The sequence below is a fragment of the Somniosus microcephalus genome, chromosome 1 (assembly GCF_052327205.1).
Source record: "Somniosus microcephalus isolate GS21.2 chromosome 1, FLI_Smic_1.0, whole genome shotgun sequence".
NCBI lineage: Eukaryota > Metazoa > Chordata > Chondrichthyes > Squaliformes > Somniosidae > Somniosus > Somniosus microcephalus.
The window spans coordinates 171,802,341-171,828,507 of NC_140987.1; the positions used below are offsets into that span (position 1 = coordinate 171,802,341).

General features: G+C 43.1%; 1 protein-coding gene across 2 annotated transcripts in view; it reads right to left on the reverse strand.

Moving 5' to 3' along the window:
- man2a1 (mannosidase, alpha, class 2A, member 1) overlaps positions 1-26,167 on the reverse strand; it is a 355,305-nt gene that overhangs the window by 249,726 nt on the left and 79,412 nt on the right. For both annotated transcript variants that reach the window (XM_085987444.1, XM_085987435.1), the window contains exons 5-8: positions 21,242-21,369; positions 15,255-15,428; positions 11,356-11,542; positions 138-315 (exon numbers count right to left, since the gene is read on the reverse strand). In XM_085987444.1, coding sequence (XP_085843570.1) covers positions 138-315; positions 11,356-11,542; positions 15,255-15,428; positions 21,242-21,369 — 667 coding nt within the window. The remainder of the gene's footprint in view (positions 1-137; positions 316-11,355; positions 11,543-15,254; positions 15,429-21,241; positions 21,370-26,167) is intronic.

Sequence of the window (26,167 nt, forward strand, 5' to 3'; positions counted from 1 at the left end):
AAAACAATAAATTAAGAATTTAAAAACACTTCACAATCTGTATATATTACAGAAAACAAAATGGTAAAATAAATGTTTTTCTTTACATCAAACTATCTAGGTGTGCTTAATGTGCTGCACTCTAGGATTTAACATACCTTAACATGGAGCTCTGGATGGGAGTTCATATAATCAAACAGCTTCTGATAATTTTGAAACTGTTGGTCCCATTCTGACCATTGGTCGTAGCGAAAATCATCCCCCAGAGGAACCAAGACCACTTTGGTGCGGAAAAGTTTGGACTTTTTTCTATATTGGTCTAAGAGAAGATTGACTCTTCAAAAAAAAAAATAACAAATTTAAAATATTTGATGTACTGAATCAACAGCGGTCATTAAAAAGACAAAATTACCTATGTGTACTTAGCAAAGCACAAATGAAAAGTAAGAAAGAACTTGCATTTACTTGGTGCCTTATCATCTGCGATGAATTACTTATGCAATGTGAAGCGGCTGTTTATGTAGGCTAATGCGGCAGCCAATTTTAACACAGAAAAATCCCACAAACAGTAAATGAGCTGAATAATGCATTCATCTGTTTTTGATGGAGACTTGGTTTAGTGTCTCATCAAAACCCAAAATGGGATTTGAACCCGCAACTTTCTGACTCGAAGCTGGGAGTGTAACCAACTGAGCCAAGTTTTGGTTTATGCTGTGCTTTAAACATAAATTATTTGTTTGGTTTACATTTCTTAGTTTTCAAGTTGTTCTCTGTCAGTTAAGCATTGTGTGGTGTTCCCAAATTTGTAAACATGAAAGATCAAACTAGGTGTAAGTATGAAAAAAAGTAAATTATTTTCTCTCCTTTTCCTTTGTTCCTCTTTACTTTAATTTCCTTGTTCTCCTATCATCCCCTCATGGAGTGTTGGCCAGTCAAAACAGCACACAATAATGAAAGATAACTGCAACTACTATTGGAGAAGAATTTCTAGGGCAAGATAATGAGATTCTAAAAAAGAGCTTATGTAGTGCCTTTCATGATCTCAGGAAGTGCCAAAGCACTTCACAGCCAATTAATTATTTTTGAAATGTTGTCACTGTTGTTATGTAGGCAAAAAAAATGTAAGTGATAAATAACTGATGGACAGATTGAAGCCACCGAAGGAAGTTGGCACATTTTGAAATGTTTACCCTTTGGCCAGAAAAGAATTTTAGGATTCATTTATATGATAATCCAGGACAGAGCAGTTAACTTGATTGGCACTTCATCCATCAGCATAAACATCAACCCCCTTCACCACCAGCATACCGTGGCAACAGTGTATACCATCTGCAGGATATACTGCAACAACTCACCTAAGCTTCTTTGGCATAACCTCTCAAAACTGCGGCCTCCGCCATCTACAAGAACAAGGGTAGCAAGTGCATAGGAACACCATCACTTCCCAGTTCCTTTCCAAGTCACACACCATCCTGATTGTTTTATTATTCGTTCATGGGATGTGGGCGTCACTGGCAAGGCCGGCATTTATTGCCCATCCCTAATTGACCTTGAGAAGATGGTGGTGAGCCGCCGCCTTGAACCGCTGCAGTCCGTGTGGTGAAGGTACTCCCACAGTGCTGTTAGGGAGGGAGTCCCAGGATTCTGACCCAGCAACGGTGAAGGAATGACGACATATTTCCAAGTCAGGATGGTGTGTGACTTGGGGAACTTGGAGGTGATGGTGTTCCCATGTGTCTGCTGCCCTTGTTCTTCTAGGTGGTAGAGGTCGCAGGATTGGGAGGTGCTGTCGACAAAGCCTCGGCGAGTTGCTGCAGTGCATCTTGTAGATGGTACACACTGCAGCCACGGTACGCCGGTGGTGGACGTAGTGAATGTATAAGGTGGTGGATGGGGCTGCTTTGTCCTGGATGGTGTCGAGCTTGAGTGCTGTTCGAGCTGCACTCATCCAGGAAAGTGGAGAGTATTCCATCACACTCCTGACTTGCACCTTTTAGATGGTGGAAAGGTTTTGTGGAGTCAGGAAGTGAGACACTCGCCACAGAATACCCAGCCTTTGACCTGCTCTTATACCCACTGTATTTATGTGGCTAGTCCAGTTAGGTTTCTAGTCAATGGTGACCCCCAGGATGTTGACGGTGGGGGATTCGGCGATGGTAATGCCATTGAATGTCAAGGGATGGTGGTTTGACTCTCTTTTGTTGGAGATAGTCATTGCCTGGCGCTTGTGTGGCGCAAATGTTTTTTTTTAATTCATTCATGGGATGTGGGCGTCGCTGGCAAGACCGGCATTTATTACCCATCCCTAGTTGTCCTTGAGAAGGTGGTGGCGAGTCGCCCTTTTGAACCGCTGCAGTCCATGTGGTGAAGGTGCTCCTACAGTGCTGTTAGGGAGGGAGTTCCAGGACTTTGGCCCAGCGACGATGAAGGAATACTTCCAAGCCAGGATGGTGTGTGACTTGGAGGGGAACTTGGAAGTGGTGGTGTTCCCATGCGCCTGCTGCCCTTCCTTCTAGGTGGTAGAGGTCGCGGGTTTGGAAGTTGCTGCTGAAGAAGCCTTGGTGAGTTGCTGCAGTGCTCTTGTAGATGTAACACACTGCAGCCACGGTACGTGGAGGGAGTGAATGTTTAAAGTGGTGCATGGGGTGCCAATCAAACGGACTGCTTTGTCTTGGATGGTGTCGAGCTTCTTGAGTGTTGTTGAAGCTGCACTCATCCAGGCAAGTGGAGAGTATTCCATCACACTCCTGACTTGTGCCCTGTAGATGGTGGAAAGGCTTTGGGAAGTCAGGAGGTGAGACATTCACCGCAGAATACCCAGCCTTTAACCTGCTCTTGTTGCCACAGAATTTATGTTTCTGGTCCAGTTAAGTTTCTGGTCAATGGTGACCCCCAGGAGTTCAATGGAGGGGGATTTGACGATGTTAATGCCGTTGAATGTCAAACGGCGGTGGTTAGACACTCGTTTGTTGGAATTAGTCATTGCCTGGCACTTGTGTGGCGCAAATTTTACAGCTACTTATGAGCCCAAGCCTGAATGTCGTCCAGGTCTTACTGCATGCAGGAATGGACTGATTCATTATCTGGGCAGTTGCAAATGGCACTGAACACTCTGCAGTCATCAGCGAACATCCCCACTTCTGATCTTATGATGGAGGGAAGGTCATTGTTGAAGCAGCTGAAGATGGTTGGGCCTAGGACACTGCCCTGAGAAACTCATGCAGCAATGTCCTGGGGCTGTGATGATTGACCTCCAACAACCACAGCCATCTTCCTTTGTGCTAGGTATGACTTCAGCCAGTGGAGAGATTCCCCTACCGATTCCCATTGACTTCAGTTTTACTAGTGCCCCTTGATGTCACACTCGGTCAAATGCTACCTTGATGTCAAGGGCAGTCACTCTCATCTCGCCTCTGGAATTCAGCTCCTTTGTCCATGTTTGGACCAAGGCTGTAATGAGGTCTGGAGCCGAGTGGTCTTGGCAGAACCCAAACTGGGTATCAGTGAGCAGGTTATTAGTGAGTAAGTGCTGCTTGATAGCACTGTCGACGACACCTTCCATCACTTTGCTGATGATTGAGAGCAGACTGATGGGGTGGTAATTGGCAAGAATGGATTTGTCCTGCTTTTTGTGGACAGGACATACCTGGGCAGTTTTCCACATTGTCAGATAAAGGTCAGTGTTATAGCTGTACTGGAACAGCTTGCCCAGAGGCATGGCTAGTTCTGGAGCACAAGTCTTCAGCACGATAGCTGGGATGTTGTCAGGGCCCATAGCCTTTGCTGTATCCAGTGTGCTCAGCCGTTTCTTGATGTCACGTGGAGTGAATCAAATTGGCTGAAGAGTGGCTTCTGTGATGGTGGGGACCTCAGGAGGAGGCGGATATGGATCATCCACTTGGCACTTCTGGCTGGAGATGGTTGGAAACGTTTCTACTTTGTCTTTTACACTCATGTGCTGGGCTCCATTATCATTGAGGATGGGGATATTCATGGAGCCTCCTCCTCCCATTAGTTGTTTAATGGTCCACCACCATTCACGACTGAAGGTGGCAGGACTGCAGAGCTTTGATCTGATCCGTAGATTGTGGGATCGCTTAGCTCTGTCTATAGCATGCTGCTTCCGCTTTTTAGCATGCATGTAGTCCTGTGTTGTAGCTTCCCCAGGTTGGCACCGCATTTATGGTACGCCTGGCATGCTCTTCTACACTCCTAATTAAACCAGAGTTGGTCCCCTGGCTTGATGGTAATGGTAGAGTGAGGGATACGCCAGGCCACGAGGTTACAGATTGTGGTGGAATACAATTCTGCTGCTGCTGATGGCCCACAGCACCTCATGGATGCCCAGTTTTGAGCTGCTAGATCTATTCTGAATCTATCCCATTTAGCATACGAACATACGAATTAGGAGCAGGAGTAGGCCACTCGGCCCTTCGAGCCTGCAATAAGATCATGGCTGATCTGATTACTCCACATTCCCGCCTACCCCCAATAACTTTTCACCCCTTTGCTTACCAAGAATCTATCTCCCTCTGCCTTAAAAATATTCAAAGACTCTGTTTCCACCGCCCTCTGGAGGAAGAGAGTTCCAAAGACTCACGACCCTCTGTGAGAAAAGAATTCTCCTCATCTCTGTCTTAAATTTAAACAGTGACCCCTAGTTCTAGATTCTCCCACAAGAGGAAACATCCTCTCCACATCCACCCTGTCCAGACCCCTCAGGATCTTGTATGTTTCAATCAAGTCACCTCTTATTCTTCTCAACTCCAATGGATACAAGCCTAGACTGTCCCACCTTTCCTCATAAGACAACCCGCCCATTCCAGGTATTAGTCTGGTAAACCTTCTCTGAACTGCCTCCAATGCATTTACATCCTTCCCTAAATAAGGAGACCAATACTGTACACAGTACTCCAGATGTAGTCTCACCAATGCCCTGTACAACTGAAGCATAAACTCCCTACTTTTGTATTCAATTCCCCTCGCAATAAACGATAACATTCTATTAGCTTTCCTAATTACTTGCTGTACCTGCATTGTAACCTTTTGTGATTCATGCACTAGGACACCCAGATCCCTCTGCATCTCAGAGCTCTGCAATCTCTCACCATTTAGATAATATGCTTCTTTTTTATTCTTCCTGTCAAAATGGACAACTTCACATTTTCCCACATTATACTCCATCTGCCAGATCTTTGCCCACTCACTTAACTTATCTATATCCCTTTGTAGCCTCCTTATGTAATCTTCACAATTTACTTTCCTACCTATCTTTGTGTCATCAGCAAATTTAGCAACCATACCTTCAGTCCCTTCATCCAAGTCATTAATATAAATTGTAAAAAGTTGAGGCCCCAGCACGGATCCCTGTGGCACACCACTCGTTACATCTTGCCAATCAGAAAATGACCCATTTATGTCTACTCTGTTTCCTGTTAGCTAGCCAATCTTCTATCCATGCCAATATGTTACCCCCTACACCATGAGCTTTTATTTTCCGCAATAACCTTTGATGCGGCACCTTATCAAATGCCTTCTGGAAATCTAAGTACAGTATATCCACCGGTTCCCCTTTATCCACAGCACATGTTACTTCCTCAAAGAGCTCCAATAAATTGGTTAAATATGATTTCCCTTTCACAAAACCACGTTGACTCTGCCTGATTACTTTGAACTTTTCTAAATGCCCTGCTATAACATCTTTAATAATAGCTTCTAACATCTTCCCTATGACAGATGTTAAGCTAACTGGTCTGTAGTTTCCTGCTTTCTGTCTCCCTCCCTTTTTGAATAAAGGAGTTACATTCACTATTTTCCAATCTAATGGAACCTTCCCCGAATCTAGGGAATTTTGGAAAATTAAACCAAAAGCATCAACTATCTCACTAGCTACTTCTTTTAAGATCCTAGGACTTGTCAGCCCACAGCTCCAACAATTTGCTCAGTACCACTTCCCTAGTGATTATAATTTTCTTGAGTTCCTCCCTCCCTCCCTTCCATTTCCTGATTTACAGCTATTTCTGGGATGTTACTTTTATCCTCTATAGTGAAGACCGATGCAAAATACCTATTCAATTCAACTGCCATCTCCTTATTTTCCATTATTAATTCCTCAGACTCACTTTTTATAGGACCAACACTCACTTTGTTAACTCTTTTTTAAATATCTATAGAAACTCTTACTATCTGTTTTTATATTTCTAGCTAGCTTTCTCTCGTACTCTAATTTTTCTCTCCTTATTAATCTTTTAGTCATTCTTTGCTGTTTTTTATATTCTGTCCAATCTTCTGACCTGCCACCCATCTTTGTGTAATTATATGCTTTTTCTTTAAGTTTGATACTATCTTTAACTTTTTTAGTTAACCACGGATGGTGGGTCCTCCCCTTGGAATTTTTCTTTCTTGTTGGAATGTATATATTCTGTGTATTTTGAAATATCCCCTTAAATGTCTGCCACTGCAACTCTATTGACCTATCCCTTAACCCAATTTGCCAGTTCACTTTAGCTAGCTCTGCTTTCATGCCCTCATAATTGCCCTTATTTAAAGTTTAAAATACTAGTCTTGGACCCACTCTTCTCTCTCTCGAACTGAATGTAAAATTCAATCATATTATGATTGCTGCTACCTAGGGGTGCCTTCACTGTGAGGTCATTAATTAATTCTATCTCGTTGCACAATACCAGGTCTAGTATAGCCTGCTCTCTGGTTGGCTCCAGAACATGCTGTTGTAAGAAACTATCCCGAAAACATTCCATGAACTCCTCATCTATGCTACCTTTGCCCATCTGATTTTTCCAGTCTATATCCAGATTAAAATCTCCCATGATTATTGCCGTACCCTTCTGACAAGCTCCCATTATTTCTTCCTTTATACTCCATCCTACCATGTGGTTACTGTTAGGGGGCCTGTACACCACTCCCACAAGTGACTTCTTGCCTTTATTATTTCTCATCTCTACCCAAACCGCTTCTACATCCTTGTTTCCTGGAATTAGTGTTAGCACAATAGAGAGGGATGACCTATCATTAATTAACAGAGCCACCCCTCCACCTTCCTGGCCTTCCTAAATGTCATGTACCCTTCAATATTCAGGTCCCAATCTATGTCATCCTGCAGCCATGTTTCTGTAATGGCTATCAGATCATATTTATTTATTTCTATTTGCGCTATCAGTTCATCCGTTTTGTTTTGAATGCTACGTGCATTCAGATGCAGAGCCTTTAGTTTTGTCTTTTTATTATTTTTGTAACCTCTAGCCTTATCTGTTGATTTACTCTTAGATTTGTACTCTCTATCCCTTCCTGTCAAGGTCTTTTTATCATTTCCCATATTAATACGTTTCTCTATTGCCTTGTCTCTAATCTTTGAATTACCACATCTTCCCAGATTTGAACCCATGCCCCCAATATTTAGTTTAAAGCCCTCTCTAACGCCCTAGTTATACGACTCACCAGAACACTGGTCCCAGCACGGTTCAGGTGAAGACCATCCAACGATACAGATCCCACTTTTGCCAGTACTGGTGCCAGTGCCCCAGGAATTGAAACCCATTTCTCCCACACCAGTCTTTGAGCCATGCATTCATCTCTCTAATTTTATTTAACCTATGCCAATTTGCTCGTGGCTCAGGTAATAATGCAGACATTATTACCCTTGAGGTTCTGCTTTTTAATTTAGCCCCCAGCTGCTCATACTCTCTCAGCAGAACCTCTTTCCTAGTTCTACCTATGTCGTTGGTACCTACATGGACCACGACCACTGGCACCTCCCCCTCCCACTGCAAGTTCCTCTCCAGCCCAGAGCAGATGTCCCGAACCCTGGCACCAAGCAGGCAACACAGCCGTCTGGACTCTCGCTCTTGGCCGCAGAGAACTGTATCTATCCCCCTGACTATGCTGTCCCCAATTACCACTACATTCTTATTAACTCCCCCCGTTTGAATGGCTTCCTGTACCTCAGTGCCATGGTCAGTTTGCTCATCCAGCCTGCAGCCACCGCTTTCATCCATACAGGCCGCAAGAACCTCAAACCTGTTGGACAATTGCAAAGGCCGAGGCTTCTCCACCTCCTGGGTCCCCATACCTGCCTCACTCGGTGTCACATCCTCCTGTCCCTGACCACTGACCGGTGGTAGTGCCACACAACGCGATGGAGGGTGTCCTCAGTGTGAAGACGGGACTTCGTCTCCACAATGACTATGCGGTGGTCACTGCTACCAATGCTGTCATGGACAGATGCATCTGCGACAGGTAAGATTGGCGAGGACGAGGTCAAGTAGGTTTTTCTCCTCATGTTGGTTCTCTCACCACCTGTCGCAGCCCCAGACTGGCAGTTATGTCCTTCAGGACTTGGCCAGCTCGGTCAGTAGTGGTGCTACCAAGCCACTCTTGGTGATGGACATTAAAGTCCCCCACCCAGAGTAGATTCTGCGCCCTTGCTACTCTCAGTGCTTCTTCCATGTGGTGTGCAAAATGGAGGAGTACTGATTCGTCAGCTGAAGGAGGGTGGTAGGTGGTAATCAGCAGGTTTCCTTGCCCATGCTTGACCTGAAGCCATGAGACTTCATGGGATCCGGACTCAATGTTGAGGACTCCCAGGGCCACTCCTTCCCGACTGTATGGCGGGACAGGACATACCCAGGGATGGTGATGGAGGAGTTTGGGACATTGGCTGAAAGGTATGATACTGTGAGTGTGACTATGTTAGGCTGTTGCTTGACTAGTCTGTGGGACAGCTCTCCCAATTTTGGCACAAGTCCCCAGATGTTGGTGAGGAGGACTTTGCAGGGTGTGCCTTTGTTGTGTCCGTAGCCGGTACCGAGGTCGATGCCGAGTGGTCCGTCCAGTTTTATTCTTATTGTCTTTTGTAGCATTTTTTTTACAACTGCATGGCAGTTAAGAGTCAACCACATTGCTGTGGGCCTGGAGTCCCATATACGCCAGACCAGGTAAGGATGGCAGGTTTCCTTCCCTAAAGGACATTAGTGAACCAGATGGGTTTTTACGATAATCCGATAGTTTCATGGTCACCATTACTGATACTAGCTGTTTATTTCAGATTTTTATTTAATTAAGTGAATTTAAATTCCCCAGCTGCTGTGGTGGGATCTGAACTAACATCTCCGGATCATTAGTCCAGGCCTTTGGATTACTAGTCCAGTAACATAACCAGTATGCTACCATTCCAGTTACTTGCCACTTATCAGCCCAAGCCTGAATTTTCATCCAGGTCTTGCTGCATGTGTGCACAGACTGCTTCATTTGGAAATATATCACCAATCCTTCATTGTCACTGGGTCAAGATCTTGGAAATCTATACCTAACAGCTTTGTGGGCGCACCTTCACCACACAGATCTGCAGCAGTACAAGCAGAAGCCCCACCACCACCTTGTCTAGGCAACTAGGGATGGGATGGGCAAAAAGTGCCGGACTTTCCAGTGGCGTCCACATCCCAAGAATGAATGAAAAGAATGTGGCTATTAAGTTAAATTCAGTTCACAAGGGGTTAATTCTCAAGAACATACAAGTTATTCCGGATGTTGATTAGATGCAATTAATGTGGGTATCAGAATAAATGACCTTCAAAATATCAGTTTGAGACAATGGTGTGGGAAACGTCATTAGCACATTTCTGAGACATTCATACCTGTAACGCAAGATGACTTGCATTCATGAGCTGAAAAAGTAATGCAGTTGCCATGGCTATTATACCAGTGGAGGGAAAGGGGAGCGGGGGGAGTGGGAGGTTTCTAATTCAAGGTGGAAGCTTTGATTGGCAGTTTGACAGGCCAATTCTCAATATAGAGAGATGAGGGGGGACAGAGATTAAGCTTCTGGTTTCCTCTCTCTCCATGGGGAGAAAAAGGCAGTCTACAGGAGGTTTGAGTCTGAAAAATTCAGGAGAAAGGCAGAGAGCCTTGCTTTCTAAGTTAGTGCCAGTCAGTTCAGCAATGCAATAAGAAATGACAGTAAGGTGACAATGTATAATATGGGGGAAAGGGATAACCTCATGGTACACAATGGTCTTTCCTGATCCTGTACATTCCAGTGTTCCTAAAGATTCTCAAAGAAGAGATACAATCACTTATATGTTCCTAGAATGTCAGTCAATTTTAGAAGATCAATTACTATAATCAGTAATCACGACCGGCACTGCTATTTTGTAGATGCTTAGGTAAACAAAATGTCCCAGGTATCCAATTTGGAAAAGTCCTCTGCCATCGAGGGCACTGGAGGGAGTGCGCTCCCTCGATGACTCAGCTGGTTATGGCAGTGAGTGACTTTGAGCCACATAGACTCCCCAATCGCTGCATTAAGCTCATCTCAGGTAGACTAGCAGTCAAGGTAATTCAACTGGACTCAGTGCTCCAGGTTATGATGGTAAGAGCTTGACTGCATTTCACACAATGTTTTAATGCAGACATCTTATCATGTTACTTTATTTTCCTTTTTTGAAAGCACACAGGAAAATTCCCAAAAGCAGGAACAAAACCAGAGTGAAAATCTCCTTTAATAATGTTTTAAAGTGTCTAAATATTACTTATGCACACAGATGACATATGTGAAAATAAATTTAGGGGACCCCTCCCCACCTCAGGAAGTGGTGGCCCACATGGTTGATGCTCCAAGATCACAATGTCACTTTATATCAAAACATCTCAAAAGAAGTTTTATTTCTCGATTTCTCCAGCCCCCCTGTAGCATTTGGTGGGTACAATAATAATGAATACAAAAGGAATACCCAGAGATGGGAGATTTGAGCTTCCCTAAACCACATACCATTTCCATGCCAGAGCTAGAGAACAATGGGGGTGAAACTGGATGACTTTGCGCTTTGGCTTTGCAACCGGGAGCGGCAGTGACATCAACTCCCGCCATATTCGGCGGGAGTTTTGCGGCGGAGCTACGGTGTTGCGCCCCGATCTCCTTCACCCAGAGATCATGAAGTCATCGGGTTGATCTCGCGGCTGCCTTGGTGGTCCAGGTAGGTAATTTTTAAATTGCAGAGCCTGCAGCGATGGCCCTTCTCTTTAAGAGAGGGAAGGAGCCTTTGAACGCAGCAGCGCTGCACAGCCCAGTGTGCAGCGCTGCTGAAGTCTCCGCCCCACACTCCGACATTAGCGCCCCAAGAAGGAAGTGGAGTACTTGATTTAGCGCTCCACTTCCCTCTTGGGGCGCTAAAACTCAATTTTGTGATTGCCGGCCCTAATTAGGGCCGGGTGCTAAAGTTAGCGCCCAGGCAATGTTAGTACCCCAAAATGGTCGATACCGAATTTTTCCCCCCAATATCTCAATGATCACAAGGAGGTGTGCAAAAATCTACTTCCGATAACTCTTTAATACAGATTTTGAACTGATTTTAGATATGTTACCTTTCCTGAACATTGCCATCATGTATTTCAACTGGAGGCATCCTCCAAGGACAGCTAATTCTGCCTCCAGGAAGACGTTTGAAGTCAAACTGACAGCAGATTTTAGGATCAGGGCCACAAGTATGAGGAACATCATAGCTATAGAAGGGCATCATATGGCATAAGATGTCCGTGTTTCCACTCTGATCTGAAATTAAAATAAAAACAGGGTATGACTGAAGGCACAAAGGTAATATATTAGCAATTTGATTGCCAATATACAAAGATTTTCATAGCGAGCAGAGGGGGATGCACACGAAGCCAGAGTGGGTGGAAAGCAGTTCTCAGAGGGTTGTAGGGTTGGAGAAGGTTAGAGAGATAGGGAGGGCTGAGGCCACACAGGGATTTGAACACAAGGATGGGAATGCTAAACTGGAGGAGTTTGTGGACCGGGAGCCAATATAGTTCATCAAGCACAGGTGTGATAGGTGAGTGGGACTTGGTGTGGGATAGGATACAGGCAGCACAGTTATGTATGAACTGGTCTTTATGAAGGGTGGAGGATGGGAAGCCATTCAGGAGAGCATTGGAATTATCAAGTCTGGAGGTGAAAATGGCATGAATCAGGGTTTTAATAACTCATTCAATGGCATTACCATCACCGAATCCCCCACTATCAACATCCTGGGGGTCACCATTAGCCATAAACTTAACTGGACCAGCCACATAAATACTGTGGCAACAAGAGCAGGTCACAGGCTAGGTATTCTGTGGCGAGTGCCTCACCTCCTGACTCCCCAAAGCCTTTCCACCATCTACAAGGCACAAGTAAGGAGTGTGATGGAATACTCTCCACTTGCCTGGATGAGTGCAGCTCCAACAGCACTCAGGAAGCTCAACACCATCCAGGACAAAGCAGCCTGCTTGATTGGCACCCCATCCACCAGCTTAAACACTTACTCCCTCCACCACCGGCGTACTGTGGCTGCAGTGTGTACCATCTACAAGATGCACTGCAGCAACTCACCAAGACTTCTTCAGCAGCACCTCCCAAACCCGCGACCTCTTCCACCTAGAAGAACAAGGGCAGCACCACCTCCAAGTTCCCCTCCAAGTCACACACCATCCTGGCTTAGAAGTATATTGCCGAGTCAAAATCCTGGAACTCCCTACCCAACAGCACTGTGGGAGCACCATCACCACAGGGACTGCAGCGGTTCAAGGCGGCGGCTCACCACCATTTCTCAAGGGCAACTAGGGATGGGCAATAAATGCTGGCATTGCCAGCGATGCCCTGATCCCATAAACAAATTAAAAAAAATTCACGACTGGATGTTGGATAATCAGTCTGACAACACAGAGGTAGTGGAGGAATTGAGAGAGGTGGCAAAGTTGTAGAGCTGAGTGTTGTCAGAATACACGTATGGCTCAGCACCACACCACATGGTGCATATATCCATTAGCGGAGATATGCTAATGGGTATATGCAGTTAAACTGCTATTTTTAGCTCTTTCAAAGAGCTGACACAGGCATGTTTGCCGAATGGCCATCTCCTATGCTGTATCACTCTATGATTCTATGATATGGAACCTTACCCCATTCTTTAGTTAATGTTGCCATGGGACAGCTAATATAGATGAGGGAGGGGAGGGGGCCAAGGAAAGATCGTAGGGGTACTCCAGAGGTAACGGTACGGGGGCAGGAAGAGAAGCCATTGCTGGTGATGCTCTGTCCATCATCAGATATGCAAGAGTGGAAACAAGCTAGGGCAGTCCCACTGAGTTGGACAACAGAGGAAAGGCATTGGAGGAAGCATGGTGTGGTCAACCATATCATGCACTGCAGACGGGTCAAGAAGGATGAGGAGAATTAGAGCACCACGGTCACAGTGGATTCCATTTGTGACTCTGATTAGAGTCATTTCAGTGTTGTGATAGGAAATAATCCTAGAATCTTACAGCACAAAAGGAGGTCATTCGGCCCATCGTGCCTGTGCCAGCTCTTTGAAAGAGCTATCCAATTAATCCCACTCTCCAACTCCCTCCCCAATAACCCTACAAATATTTCCTTTTTGGAGCACCTGATGGGAGAGATTCAAACATGGAGTTGTGGAAAACATAGACTTTGGAGAGGAAATGGGAGTTGAAGATGGGGCGGTAGTTTGCAAGCACAGAGGGGTCAAGGGTTGTTTTTTTTTTTAAATGAGGAAGGGGCTGATGACCAATGTTCCCTCTAACTTTTATTTTAGGTGCACGGTCCTTTAAACTTGCTGTGGAACATCCCGATCGCTGCACAGCTGCACAGCTTAGGGGGAACGTTGGTGATGACACCGATTTTGAAAGGGAGCAGGACAATACCTGAGGAGAGGGAACCATTTACAATGTCAGCAAACATGGGGTCCAGGTAGTTTAGTGGGAATCTTGTCAAGAGAGCAAGATGTGGATTTCATGGACAAAATGAGTTCAGAGAGGTCATGATTGGAGATAGGTGAGAAAATAGAGACAGCTGTGGGTTCTGACCTAGGGCAGGGGGGAAGCATGTGGCAGAGGCAACTGAACAGATGATCTCAACCTTAGTGACAAACTAGTCCATGAGTTCCTCATACTTGTTGTTAGAGATGAGGGTGGAGGGGGCAGGGGAGTGGGGTTTAAGGAGACAGTTGGTAATAGGTAAAAGAAACCAGGGCTTATCTTTGCTCTCCAGGATGATCCTGGAGTAGTGAGTGGTTTTGGCAGAGGATGGCAGGGCTGATAATGCTTAATGTGGTCCAGCCAGATCTGGTGATGGATGGCTAAACCAGTTGTGTGGCAGATACACTCAAGTCTGCGTCCCTTAGACCCAAGGAAACAAAGTTGGGGGCCATTCCAAGAGAATGACCACAGTGGGAGAGAGTAAAGGTTTCACCTGGAACAAGGGCACCATTAACAAGGAACTAGCTGCTGGCCCCGAAGTATGCTTCACGCAAGGATCTCGTGATCCCTGTGTCAAGAACTTCGGGTTTTCCGACCTTCAATTCAAATCAACGAAGTTAGTGGGGATTCCCTGTGCGAACTGCTGTGATGGCAACAGGCAGTTGAAGCAACCAATCAAAAGGCAGAATTCTCAGACAGCGAACAAGGAAGTGAGTAAGCTCTTAAAATTCTAACTTTTTAAAATAGTTAGAGAGAGCAAAAGAAGGATTGGGGCTCTCACAAGGGGAAAAGGCAAACCTGAAGTAAAGATGGACAAACTTTAATTTTTATTAAAATGGTCAAATTTCACACCGCACGAAATTAAAATTAGTTTTCCAGGCCCTTAACAGTTGTTTAGCTGTAATAACATTGTCAAAACCCCAGTTACACCCAATACCTTTGGGTCTAACGTTTCGTGGGGAATTTAACAGCGCACTTACTGCAGAAGAACTGACGTTTTTGTCAGTTTCAATGATTTGGCTGATTACACAGATTGCCGGCTCTGTTGGGGGGCGGGTGCAGCGCAGTCTGTTTTGGAGCTATCAATGACTGACCGCAACGTCGGGATTTCCGCATGCGCCGAATCCCAAAGTTGCTGGCAGTTTCAAAGGCGGAATGACAGCGAACGCTGCCAGTTTGCCATCATCCCAACCGCAGATTCCAGGCCAACGTATTATGGAATTTTTACTTTGGAGGTTGAATTCCATGACCGTCATATTATTATTTGACAATTACATATGTCGCTCTCCTGTGGCATTGAACAGTGGGTCCTTGCACCTATTCATATTCAGCCCTCTGCCAAACATAGTAAATGATGTGGGGCAGTGCAAGCTATGATTTCAGCACCAAAATAATTGGTGTTTAAATTAGCAATGGTACCGGTAGCTATTAGAAATTTAAGAACTGTAGCCTCAATGTTTTACAACCAGTTACTGTACCATTAGATACGTTATACTAATTTCACATACCCCAATTCTGCCGCCAAAAGAATTCGAAGTTCCTTTGAGTAGCAAAGTGTTTCTTCACAGAATAGTGGACTCTTTGAATTAGCATATTTGAAATACCAGTCTGTTTTAACAGATATGCCATAGTAGATGTGTGCCCAAATGGATCAATAGCCCATCCTGACCTAGGTTTTACTCCTGTTACAGTAAACAAAAATACATTATATAAATTATTAAACAGGCTGTCCAAGGGAGGGGGAAAAGATGGTTTTCATACAGGACAAAAATATATTTCAACAGTGTCAGAAACAAATTCCACAGAAAGCTATTTTTTTTCAAGCCCAGCCATGCAAAGCAACTAATTGTGTTTGTATTTCAAAGTCTGTAAAGGCACACTTAGATCTGGGAATGAATACAATTAAAAAACATGTCAAAACCTACCTTATAGTAAGGGTCAGTGAACTGTCCCCCCTAAAGTGACGTATCACTTAATGTGAACTGAAACATTTCTTAAACAGACAACCAAGCCTAAATTATAATGGGATAAGCGGTTAGGTCAGGTATTAAATTTCTATGGCCTATCAAGTTTGAAAATAATACAGCTCTCATTTTTATTCTGAAAATTATCCATTTTCCTAAATCTTATGAGAGGATGCCTCTTTTATGTCTTTCCCCTCCCCCAGAAGTTTTCTTTCCACAGAAGGAAATTTAGGCTTTATCTTTTTCCCTTCTCTAGTGTCACTACCTTCCATCGTTTTTCTGTCACACACCACCTGAAAAAGCATGAGTAGGAAACCTGTTCTGGGAAATCTGCTGATGCTGCTCTGAATCAGACAAAAGCAGCCTGGTGTAATTCACCTTCATGTGGGGAAGTGCTTGGCCTCTGCATAGCACCTCCCATGACACATAACTGTGAAGGAATAAGTCATATAACCTATTCAGAAAAATACACTATCTTTTGAAAAGAATTCTGGTCTTATTAAAACATGACAAACTAGGTTTGGAAATCTAGAAACCTAACTATGAAAAAGCTGTGAAAGCATTCTGGCTATTGAGATTAAATAGTTGTTGACACTGAATCAATAACCTTATTGAAACAGAAGGTTAAAGGCTCCTGACAGTCTGAACCTTTCGGAATGAAACAATGGTTCACCCTGGGTAAGGTGTTCTAATTTACACTTTGTAAAGAAGCACATAAAAGTAAGAAACATCAGCCTTCGTAAAAATGACATCAAGTAAAAAACACACCTGCCGTAACACCGTTTTTTATGGTAAACTTAGAACACCTAGAGAAGAGACATAATTCTGTAATGCTACCAGCTGAGGTGACTAAGAATTGCAGGGGTCAGCAGAAAAATGACTAGAGATAATTAGCTTACATCAGCAGAAAACCGTAAAGGAAATACCACTGGAAAGGGGTATAAATATTGAACTCGCAAATATGATAACAGACTCGCTTTAAAGGGGCAAAGCGATTCTCGCCTTCAGAGGCGGCTCTGTAAGTCTCCAACTCTTTGTACCTCGGGGATCAAAGGTATTTGATTTTGGTGGATATCCTGAATGGGACTTTAAGAGCTGTAAAACTGTAGCGAAGTTAAGATTTGAGAGTAAGGTTCTCTGATACTAGAATTGTAAGCTTTCTCTTTTTGGAATTGTTAATGTTGCGATTGACTCACCAACTGTAAATTACATGTCGGTTCTTTAATAAATCTATATATTTTTAGAATTGTCTCACATAAGACTTCTGTATCAAAAACTCACAAACTCAATCTCTGTACATTCTTTAGTGAGGAGTTGCAGAATTCTGCGGGAGTTTTCCGGACCCTCATAATATCCGGAACGTTACAGTCTAGCTAAACTTATTAAAAGTGCTATCTGGAGGACGGTAACATTTTCAGGTTGTTCCTTTCCTTTAGGAAGAGATGGCCCAGACCTTTGGACCCAATTAAGCATCTTTAGGATTCGGCTACCTCAAACTTTAGTTGAAAGTGAACATCAGAGGAATACGCCTGATCTGGGGTAGCCCTAAATGGGCTAGGACTAGTAATTATCCCTTCATAACTACGGTCAAGAATTAAGCAGTGACAGTGCAACAGGAGTAGGTCAGCAGGTCTCCATCATACAAAATATCTCTATTCTATTTTTTATAAAATAAAGTGGGTTTTAAAATTGACTTCAGGTAGTTGTATTTTCTTCGAAACAGTTTCCTTGCCCTTGTAGAAAAAGGACAACATACAAATGCTAGTACAACCTACTTCAGTTTTACCCAAAAGTCCTGACATACAAGCACTTTGCACATGTATTTCCTCCAGTTTCAAATGTTAAATTAATTTCCTTTATTGCGATTATTGACAGAATTTTTATAGTAAAAATCGGGGGGGGGGGGAAGAATCAGTAATTTTACTATTCATCATGTCACATTTCAGGGTTTTTATCTTTTTTGTTAACAGAAATGATTTGGAAATGAATTATGTTTAACTGTGTTTAAAACAAATGAATTTACACACGTTTAGGAAAGCCGCAGGCATGCAAGATGCCTATTAAACTAGATGAGCAGATTTGAGGAAGTTGCGGCTCACAGTCTACTTCAGGCAGAAACAATGAGAGTCAATCAACTCATCCCAGACATATTAAGCCAAAATGCTGGAAACACTCAGCAGGTCAAGCAGCATCTGTGGAAAGAGAACGAGGGTTAATGTTTCAGATTAATTACCTTTCATCAGAACTGATCAAATATTGTGAGTTCTGATGAAAGCTCAACAACTTGAAATGTTAACTCTGCTTCTCTCCCTAGTTGTGAACTGACCTGCTAAGTGTTTCCAGCATTTTCTGTTTTTATTTCAGATTTCCATCATTCACAGTATTTTACTTTTATTAAACTAAAATTTTCATTTTGATAATTGCAGTCGATCATCCCTTGAAAGCTACACCCCATATTTCCAGCCATTGTAGTGGGTTTCTATTGGTTTTGGCACCTGATTTGCATATCACCTAGCTCTCTTCGTTGTGGATGAATGTAGTCTCAGTTTCCTCTTTCCAAATGATATTTTGTTGACTGTCCATCTAAGCAGTAAATTTAACAGCTAACAACCAGAATCTAACGGAGTGGATCTGTCCTACTTCACTGGACACTCAATTAATAGGGAGTTAGCTTGCTCTATAAACTATTCTGTGGGACACACACTATGTTCTTACTTTTCCACTAGTAATGTAGATAACTGTCCGTATTTTCCGATGCCTACAGGTGTGTGTGTGCTGTGTACATACCCGTAGGGACAACGGAAACGACGGTTTCAGGCATGCGAAGCGCATGCGCTGAAAACCGGCATTTCCAATCTGTCAAGAATCCTCCTAACAGATCGGATGCCTGCCCTAGAGAAGGGCCTCTGTGGGTGGAGAGTTCCGCTTTCTGCAGAACCTCCGCCCGCTGAAAACCCTTAAAAATCTTACGCCTGGTAAAACGCGCAAAGCCTGCTTTTACAAGCATAAGAGTTGAAAAAAAGTTTTTAAAAAAAAATTTCCACTCATTATAATTTAAATAAAAATACTGTTAAAAAAGGTAAAGTTTATTTTTAGCCCTGTAAAAATTAAATTTTTGTTTAAAATATTTAATTTAATGTAATTTCAACTCATTTTAAAAACGTGATGGTTTTTTAAAAATTTATTTAATGTTTTAGTGTCTTTTTGGGGTGATCTTCATTCATATATTTGACAGGTCTATCTGTCAAAAGTATGAAAGGAGATTCCCTTCTCCTATTGGCTGGCCTGGCCCACGTGATCCCAGGGACGTTTGTGAAATACATGCGCCCCTGGGATACGTGGGCCTTGCGCATTTCGACTGTGGAGAGGCCCAGGAGCGGAAGTATCCGGACCTCGGGAGCCCTCAGGTAAGTTCGTAGATTTTTTTCAGATAGGAGGCATCCGCACACAGGAAGCCTCCTATCGGAAATTATGGGCCAACACATATGGCTGCTTACACTAGGTATAAGTGTATAAACATGGAGATGTCACTCAAGATCACAAGATAGGTTTGTATCTTGATGAGGGCACTTCAGGTCACTTCTTCCAGAATACTGTCCCTACTGCTACAACACTGTTGCAGAAGGTTGGTGCCCCTTCTTTCTTAATTTAGCTATTTTCTCTTGAAAGGAACAGACTGTTCTAGGCACAAGGGGGTGGGGGGCAGCTTAGAATGAACTAGGTGTTATGGAACTGGAAAAAAAGGACAGGTCACTTAAAAAAGGAGCGAATTTAATAATGAGGTGGCATTGCAGGATGAGAAGACTTACCTGTGAGTTAGATGGGGATATAAACCAAATTTTTGTTGAGATGAAGCCTTAGAAGTCAATGAATCCCCGGGCAGATGAAACCTTAGCAGGAGGAGAACCTTAGTTGCTGATGATCTGTAGCTGCCTGCTTGGCAGACGATATTGTGGATGCGCTTATATATATTTTAGTTATATTGCTGCTATGTCCATAAACTGTTCGGTTATATGTCTGCCTTTTGCTGCACTAAGCCACCTGAAGTGAGATTTATGCATGTGGAGAAATCTGATGCCAAATCAACAATTTTTTTAACTAATTATTTATTGGTGTGGTTAACCGTACTCGAGCCCAAGGTACAAATCCCCTCTCCCTGCCTAGTGAACTGTAGTCTGGCTCGCCAGAGATAGCAATCAGTAGGGAGGTACTCGAGATAGAAGTTCACAGGCCCCAACCCTATCTGTCGTAACATCTCCAAGAACTCTCAAGTGTCCAATAGACAAGTTTCACATGCATTTAATGTTTCAAAGACATGATGGAATTTTTGATGCAATTAACTTGAGTATACCTAATGATTTCCCTCTGGGCTACCTGCTGGCTTAGGTAGTCTCCAATCGAAATATAGATATCACTAATATGTATAATGTCTTTTTTCCACAAAGACAAAGAAACTTTGTTTTGGAGGAACGCAGAGTCCTTAGAGGATTGTTGATCTGGAGAAGGTTACAGAGATAGGGAGGAGCAAGGCTATCGAGGGATTTGAACACAAGTTTGAGAATTTTAAACCGAATGCACTGGACGACCAGGAGTCAATGTAGGTCAGCGAGGAGAGGGGTGTTGGGTGACTGGGATTTGGCGCGAGATAGAATACAAAAGCTGCAGAGAGGTCAAGAAGGGCAATAAGGGATTAGTGTACCACGGTCACAGTCATAGAGGATGTCATTTGTGATTCTGATTAGGGCCATTTCAGTGCTGTGTCGGTGATGGAAACCTGACTGGAAAGATTCAAACATGAATTGCAGAAAGTTGGACACGGAATTACAAGACAACAACATGTTCATGGACTTTAGAGAGGAAAGAGAGGTTGGAGATGGGGTGGTAGTTTTCATAGAACATGGGAGTCAGAGTTTTTTTTTTGAGGAGGAGGTTGATGGCAGCAGTTTTGAAAGGGAGTGGGACAGTACTTGAGGAGAGAGAACCATTTACAATGTCAGCTAACATGGGGCCAGGAAGGTCAGCAGTTTAATGCAGTAGGATCAAGAGAGAAGGAGGTAGGTCTCATGGACAAGATGAGCGCGAAGAGGGCTTGAGCGGAGGTAGGAAAGAAACTAGAGAAAGACGCATGTACAGGGCTAGGGCAGGGTGAACCTTAGGGATTGTTTGGCTTGGTAGGTAAGGGGAAGAGGGTGGTCGCAGATACAAAAGATCTTCCAGCTCATTCACAATTATAAATTAGGTTTGGCTGCATTTTAGAAAAGTTATTGTTGTTATATAAAATATTTTAATTAAAAAATCACCAATTAAGGAGAGCATTTTATAAATATACTGATTGTGAGTTCATTGCTGGTTGAACAGTGCAGCTGACACTTGGATCATACCTACAGAAGCACAGGATCAATAACCAATTTATACAAGCAGGTAATCAAGCTCTGGGATAGATTGTAACTGTAGTCCTGAGTGGTGAAAGAGGATGAGAAAATTAAGAGTTGAAGGGAAAGGTGTAAGAAAAATGTGTGAATAATTCTCACCTAGGTTTCTCTCAAGCCACTGATGTCCTTCAAGCAGCTGGTCAATCATCGCATAATAATGTGTACTAGCCTCATCAGTCATGACCCAGCCTCCTGTTGTTATTTCAAACTGACCCAGTTCACAAAGCCTGGAAAGAAAACAAACGAGAAGTTTTAGAATTTCATAGCAAGACGACAAATCATGAAAATTCAGTGTTACTTCAATAGCCATGGTTTAAGAAACAACGAGGTTGGGGATTAAGAAATACTTACCAAAACATATTTTTTTAAAACAGGGAGTGCGTGTAATTTGATTTTACTTCTAAACCTGTTTAATTATGAAGACAAAAGTAATCCTTCTTTAAATTACTTGTTAATTACATTCTGTAATCCAATGCATTTAAAGAACATGGAGACACTAGGGGGAGTAATTTTTATTGAAAATACTCCCCCATTTTATAGAGAAAAATAATGCGCTCATCAGAATTTTGTCCTATGTTTTTTAAAAGTTGATCTTTTCCCTCTTTGTTAGGCAACTCAGAGATCCCTGATAGGGAATAGATGGGCTCTGATAAACCACACTACAAGTTGGATGAGTCGCATAACTCCAAGGCCTTTAAACAAAAAAAAAATCTACTGTGGAATACCCCACATCGAGCACACTGTAAACAGCCAGGCCTGTTCTTTTAAAAGTATTAAGAACTTCTGAACTAGAATGTCAATAATGTTTCTTCAGTCTTGTTGGTAACAAATTGAACATAAAAGGTCTGTGCAAACTGCAAACAAAGCAGAGAGCTATAAATAGCTTTTTATGCACTAAACAATCTAAAACACAATTGGGTATAATGTAAGGATGCACAGTTTATTTAATAATCTACATTTGACTAAGATTTATTATAAAGAATGTGATTGGCTCAGTATTTTATTAAAACCCACTGTGGACAAAATAGTAATGATATATTTAACAACACACACTACAGCACTGAACGCTATAAACACAAGATAAGTGAAGCCCTCATCACATAAGTGAGTTAAATATATCTACTACTATCTATCATTCACAACTTCATCTGCTATCACAAATATAAAAAAGCCTGCACAGGGCAACCCCTTTATTATAGTCAACTATAGAAAAAGTATAATGACATATAGAAGTGGTTGTTTATAAAGGCAATCATCCATATATTATTAAAATCTTTAGGTTCTGCCACTGGTCAATATGCCTTATGGAGACTGTAATGTGAATTGCTTGCACAGCTGTATTACATCTGGTAATGCCTGCTCGGATACACTTTTGATAGGATTTTCCTATTAATGGGACAGCCTGGTATACTAGAACATTGTAACTGTTTGAGTCTGTATGCAGATATGATACAAAGCTCTGATCCCACGTTGGATCTGTTCCATAATGATTAATGCAAGTCTTTCTTTTCATCGCCTCAGATAAATTAATTTTGAAGTTAGCTTTAAAGTTTAAATTTCAATGTGGAGTTTCCGCTAGGGGCACAATCAGAAATACATCCAGAATGCGCTGGACACTGCACCGGTTTTGCCGAGGTGAAGTTACGCTGAAGTTTCCACGCAAATTCATTAGGATGATCCCGAACATAAAATCTCCTATGAATCAGTGCAATCAATTCGTGACTGGCACACGGCATTCTCCAGCATCACAAACAGGAGTGAGATTGCCAGAAAATGAGCAATTCTTCAATTGACTGATTTGATGCTCTTAGTCTTACTTTTTAATTGGCTTCAATTGACTGTTAATTAACTAATTACAGCAGGAGAGCACACTACAAGTATGTGTGGCTTCAATTGACTGCTGGTCACAGGTCTTATGTACCAGGGCAGCTCAATTGACTGAAATTAGACTAATTTAAATTGAATTTAAAGTAATTGTAGCAGCACCAGCAGCAGGAGAAACAGATCTGGGTCAGGCTTCAACTGACTGCTGGTCACTGCGAGTACAAGTGATAAACACTGGATTCCTGTGACCACGGGTGCCTTATGCGCCCAAGTATCTGGGTGCAATGCGATGAACACCCCAGTACAACGGGCACAAACCTGGGGCCGTCGCCAGTTTTGTGGGCGGTGACTGCTGCGGGCGTATGGGCATTTGAACCAGCATAAAGGATCGCAGATATTTTAATGAAAAGTGGTTATGGGTACAACTCACTTACGCTTAAAATTCCGCAATCTTAGCACTGTTTTACAATCAATTACGCCCAGATTACACTCATATCTGGGCAGAAATCACGTGGAAACTCCAGGCCTATTTGATCTTTTAAATTTTTTATATAAAAAGATAAATTTTGTAAATTTTGTAATTTTACTGTTGTTTTTCACTCTGTCGCAGTTTTATCATAAGTCGCAAGACTCTCTGTTAGAGCCCTTCTCTGCTACTGCCCTATAAGCTGTTTGTCCTGACTGCTGTGGCTCCTGGTCAAGACATGGACTACCCCGCTCCTTCATCCATAAAATCACTGTGTACTACATTCCATCATCCTCTGGCCTGTTGTGTGTATGCACCCCATTTTGATCTTTGGCCATTTACCCACTGCTGCTGGCTGATCGTTCTCCCCACTATTGGCCCTGGTGTCTGACTCGGCACAGGTCCTTAAAGCACTGGCATTCCAGATTGGCAGATAGTGCTCTCACTCCCATCATCCTCTACTGTTTCCGGTCAATCAGTCATCTTGCTTGACACCCTGGCATCCCTCACAGCACCCCAATTAATTATGTATAGAATCTGGTTCCTGATGCCAGATTCTATACATAATTAATTTTTCCAATGCAGGCCCTGGTCTTTAATTAAATTACCCAATGGTAGTCTGCATCTTATTCTGCTGATTTTTAAAAGGCCCTTTTATTTTATTAGCCCTGTGTTTTTATTTAATTAATTTTGTCACATTTCTCCCCAATTCATTTCATTCATTTTTACGACCATTGGCAACTTTCTTTAATTATATTTCTGTCCATTGTGCGCAAGGATGCTTTAAATTTATGAATTCTCCATCTTTTTAAATTCATTTCACTGAGCTCCATTTTCAACTAACTTATCGTCTTTCCACACCTCCGCTCCCCCACCCCCATCCTCTCTCCCTTTCCCCTACCCTCCGTCCTTAATGTACTGGTGTCACTGAGACCACTTCCTCTCAGCTTCAGGCCTAGTCTAACATTCTCTAACCCGTCATGCCCGCAAGCATCAAACTTTTCTTTGCCCTCTTATTATACTTTACCTTACACCTCCCTCCTTCTAAACCTACTCTACAATCTACTTCACCACTCCACCACCCTCCACCCCATTGCAACCCTAGTCTACCTTCCCCTCCCATAATACTTTTACCTTCCGCATTGTCCTATTCTCGCCCCATTATTACATGGGAATAGGACTACTAATGGAGACTGGTTGTGCCAAATAGCCTGTTTCCATGTTGTAAATGCCATGTAATGTACAACAACAAGTTGTAATTATATAGTGCCTTTAACGTAGTAAAACATCCCAAGGCACGTCACAGGAGCATTCTCTGACACCGAGCCACATAGGAAGATATTAGGACAAGTGACCAAAAGCTTGGTCAAAGAGGTAGGTTTTAAGGAGCATCTTAAAGGAGGAGGGAGAGGTAGAGCCAGAGAGAGGTTTAGCAAGTCTTTTTTTTAAACCCCAAATCAAAAATAAGTAGCCAGAAAAATTTACCAATAAAAAAGTGAAACCAATCAAAATGTGGCAAATACTTTTGGAAAATCTTTCAGCCGCCATCTTAAGAGCATAAGAATTACGAGCAGGAGTTGGCCATACGGCCCCTCGAACCTTCTCCGCCATCTTGTAAGATCATGGCTGATCTTTGACCTCAATTACCCTTTCCTGCCCAATCCCCATATCCTTTAATTCTCCTAGAGTCCAAAAATCTATCTATCTCAGCCTTGAATATATACAACGACTCAGCATCCACAGCCCTTTGGGTTAGAGAATTCTAAAGATTCACAACCGTGAGTGAAGAAATTCCTCATCATCTCAGTCTTAAATGGCTGATCCCTTATCCTGAGACTATGCCCCTTAGTTTTAGACTCACCAACCAGGGGAAACAACCTCTCAGCATCTACCCTGTCAATCCCCTTCAGAATCTTGTATGTTTCAATGAGATCACCTCTCATTCTTCTAAACTCCAGAGAGTATCGGCCCATTCTACTCAATCTCTCCTCATAGGGCAACCCTCTCATCCCAGGAATCAATCTAGTGAATGTTGTGTATGTACCTTTAAGAGAATAACTGGTCTCAGACTGCAGTACCGGCAGTGACCACCCCTGTATAAAAGGCGCTAGAGAGCCTCTGTTGGTTAGTTTCGTTTATGCCTTTCACCAGTAAAGACTTGTTTGTTTCTCTCCTGCTAGTCCGTGTCTCAATCATTCACGGACTTAACACTGGCGACGAGTTAGAAACGAACTTACCTGCAACTCAGCAGCAGCTCCGACGACGTGTTGAAGGTTGGAGCCAGAAGAAAAAAAAAAAATAGGCCATTGAAACTCGAGAAACGGGCGTCGACCGTCAATCATCGATTTCAAAACTTGCAGGAGAGACTGTCCAGAGCCAGGCTGGGTTCCTCGGTCCGTGGTTTCCCAGCTAATCGGGCTGGTGGCAGGTAGTGCTCTGATCCTTCCTGGGCTGCAACGGGGCCGGGCAGCGAGTCGGGAAGCAAGGAGAGAGAGAGAGGGTGGAGCATACAGGGCGCGGCCAGTGTTTCGAAGCTGGGCAGCGTTCGGACCTCAGAAGAGGGAGGGAAGTGTTCCAGAGGGTCCGCTCCACGACGGGAAAATAATAAAAGAAAAAGAATACGCGCAAGAAACCGTGGAAAGCAGCGCTAACAACAGCGGGGAAGAAGGAAAAGCGCAGGAGGCGCCATTTTGTTAAATCGGAGAAGAAGGCAAAGCGCGGGAGGCGCCATTTTA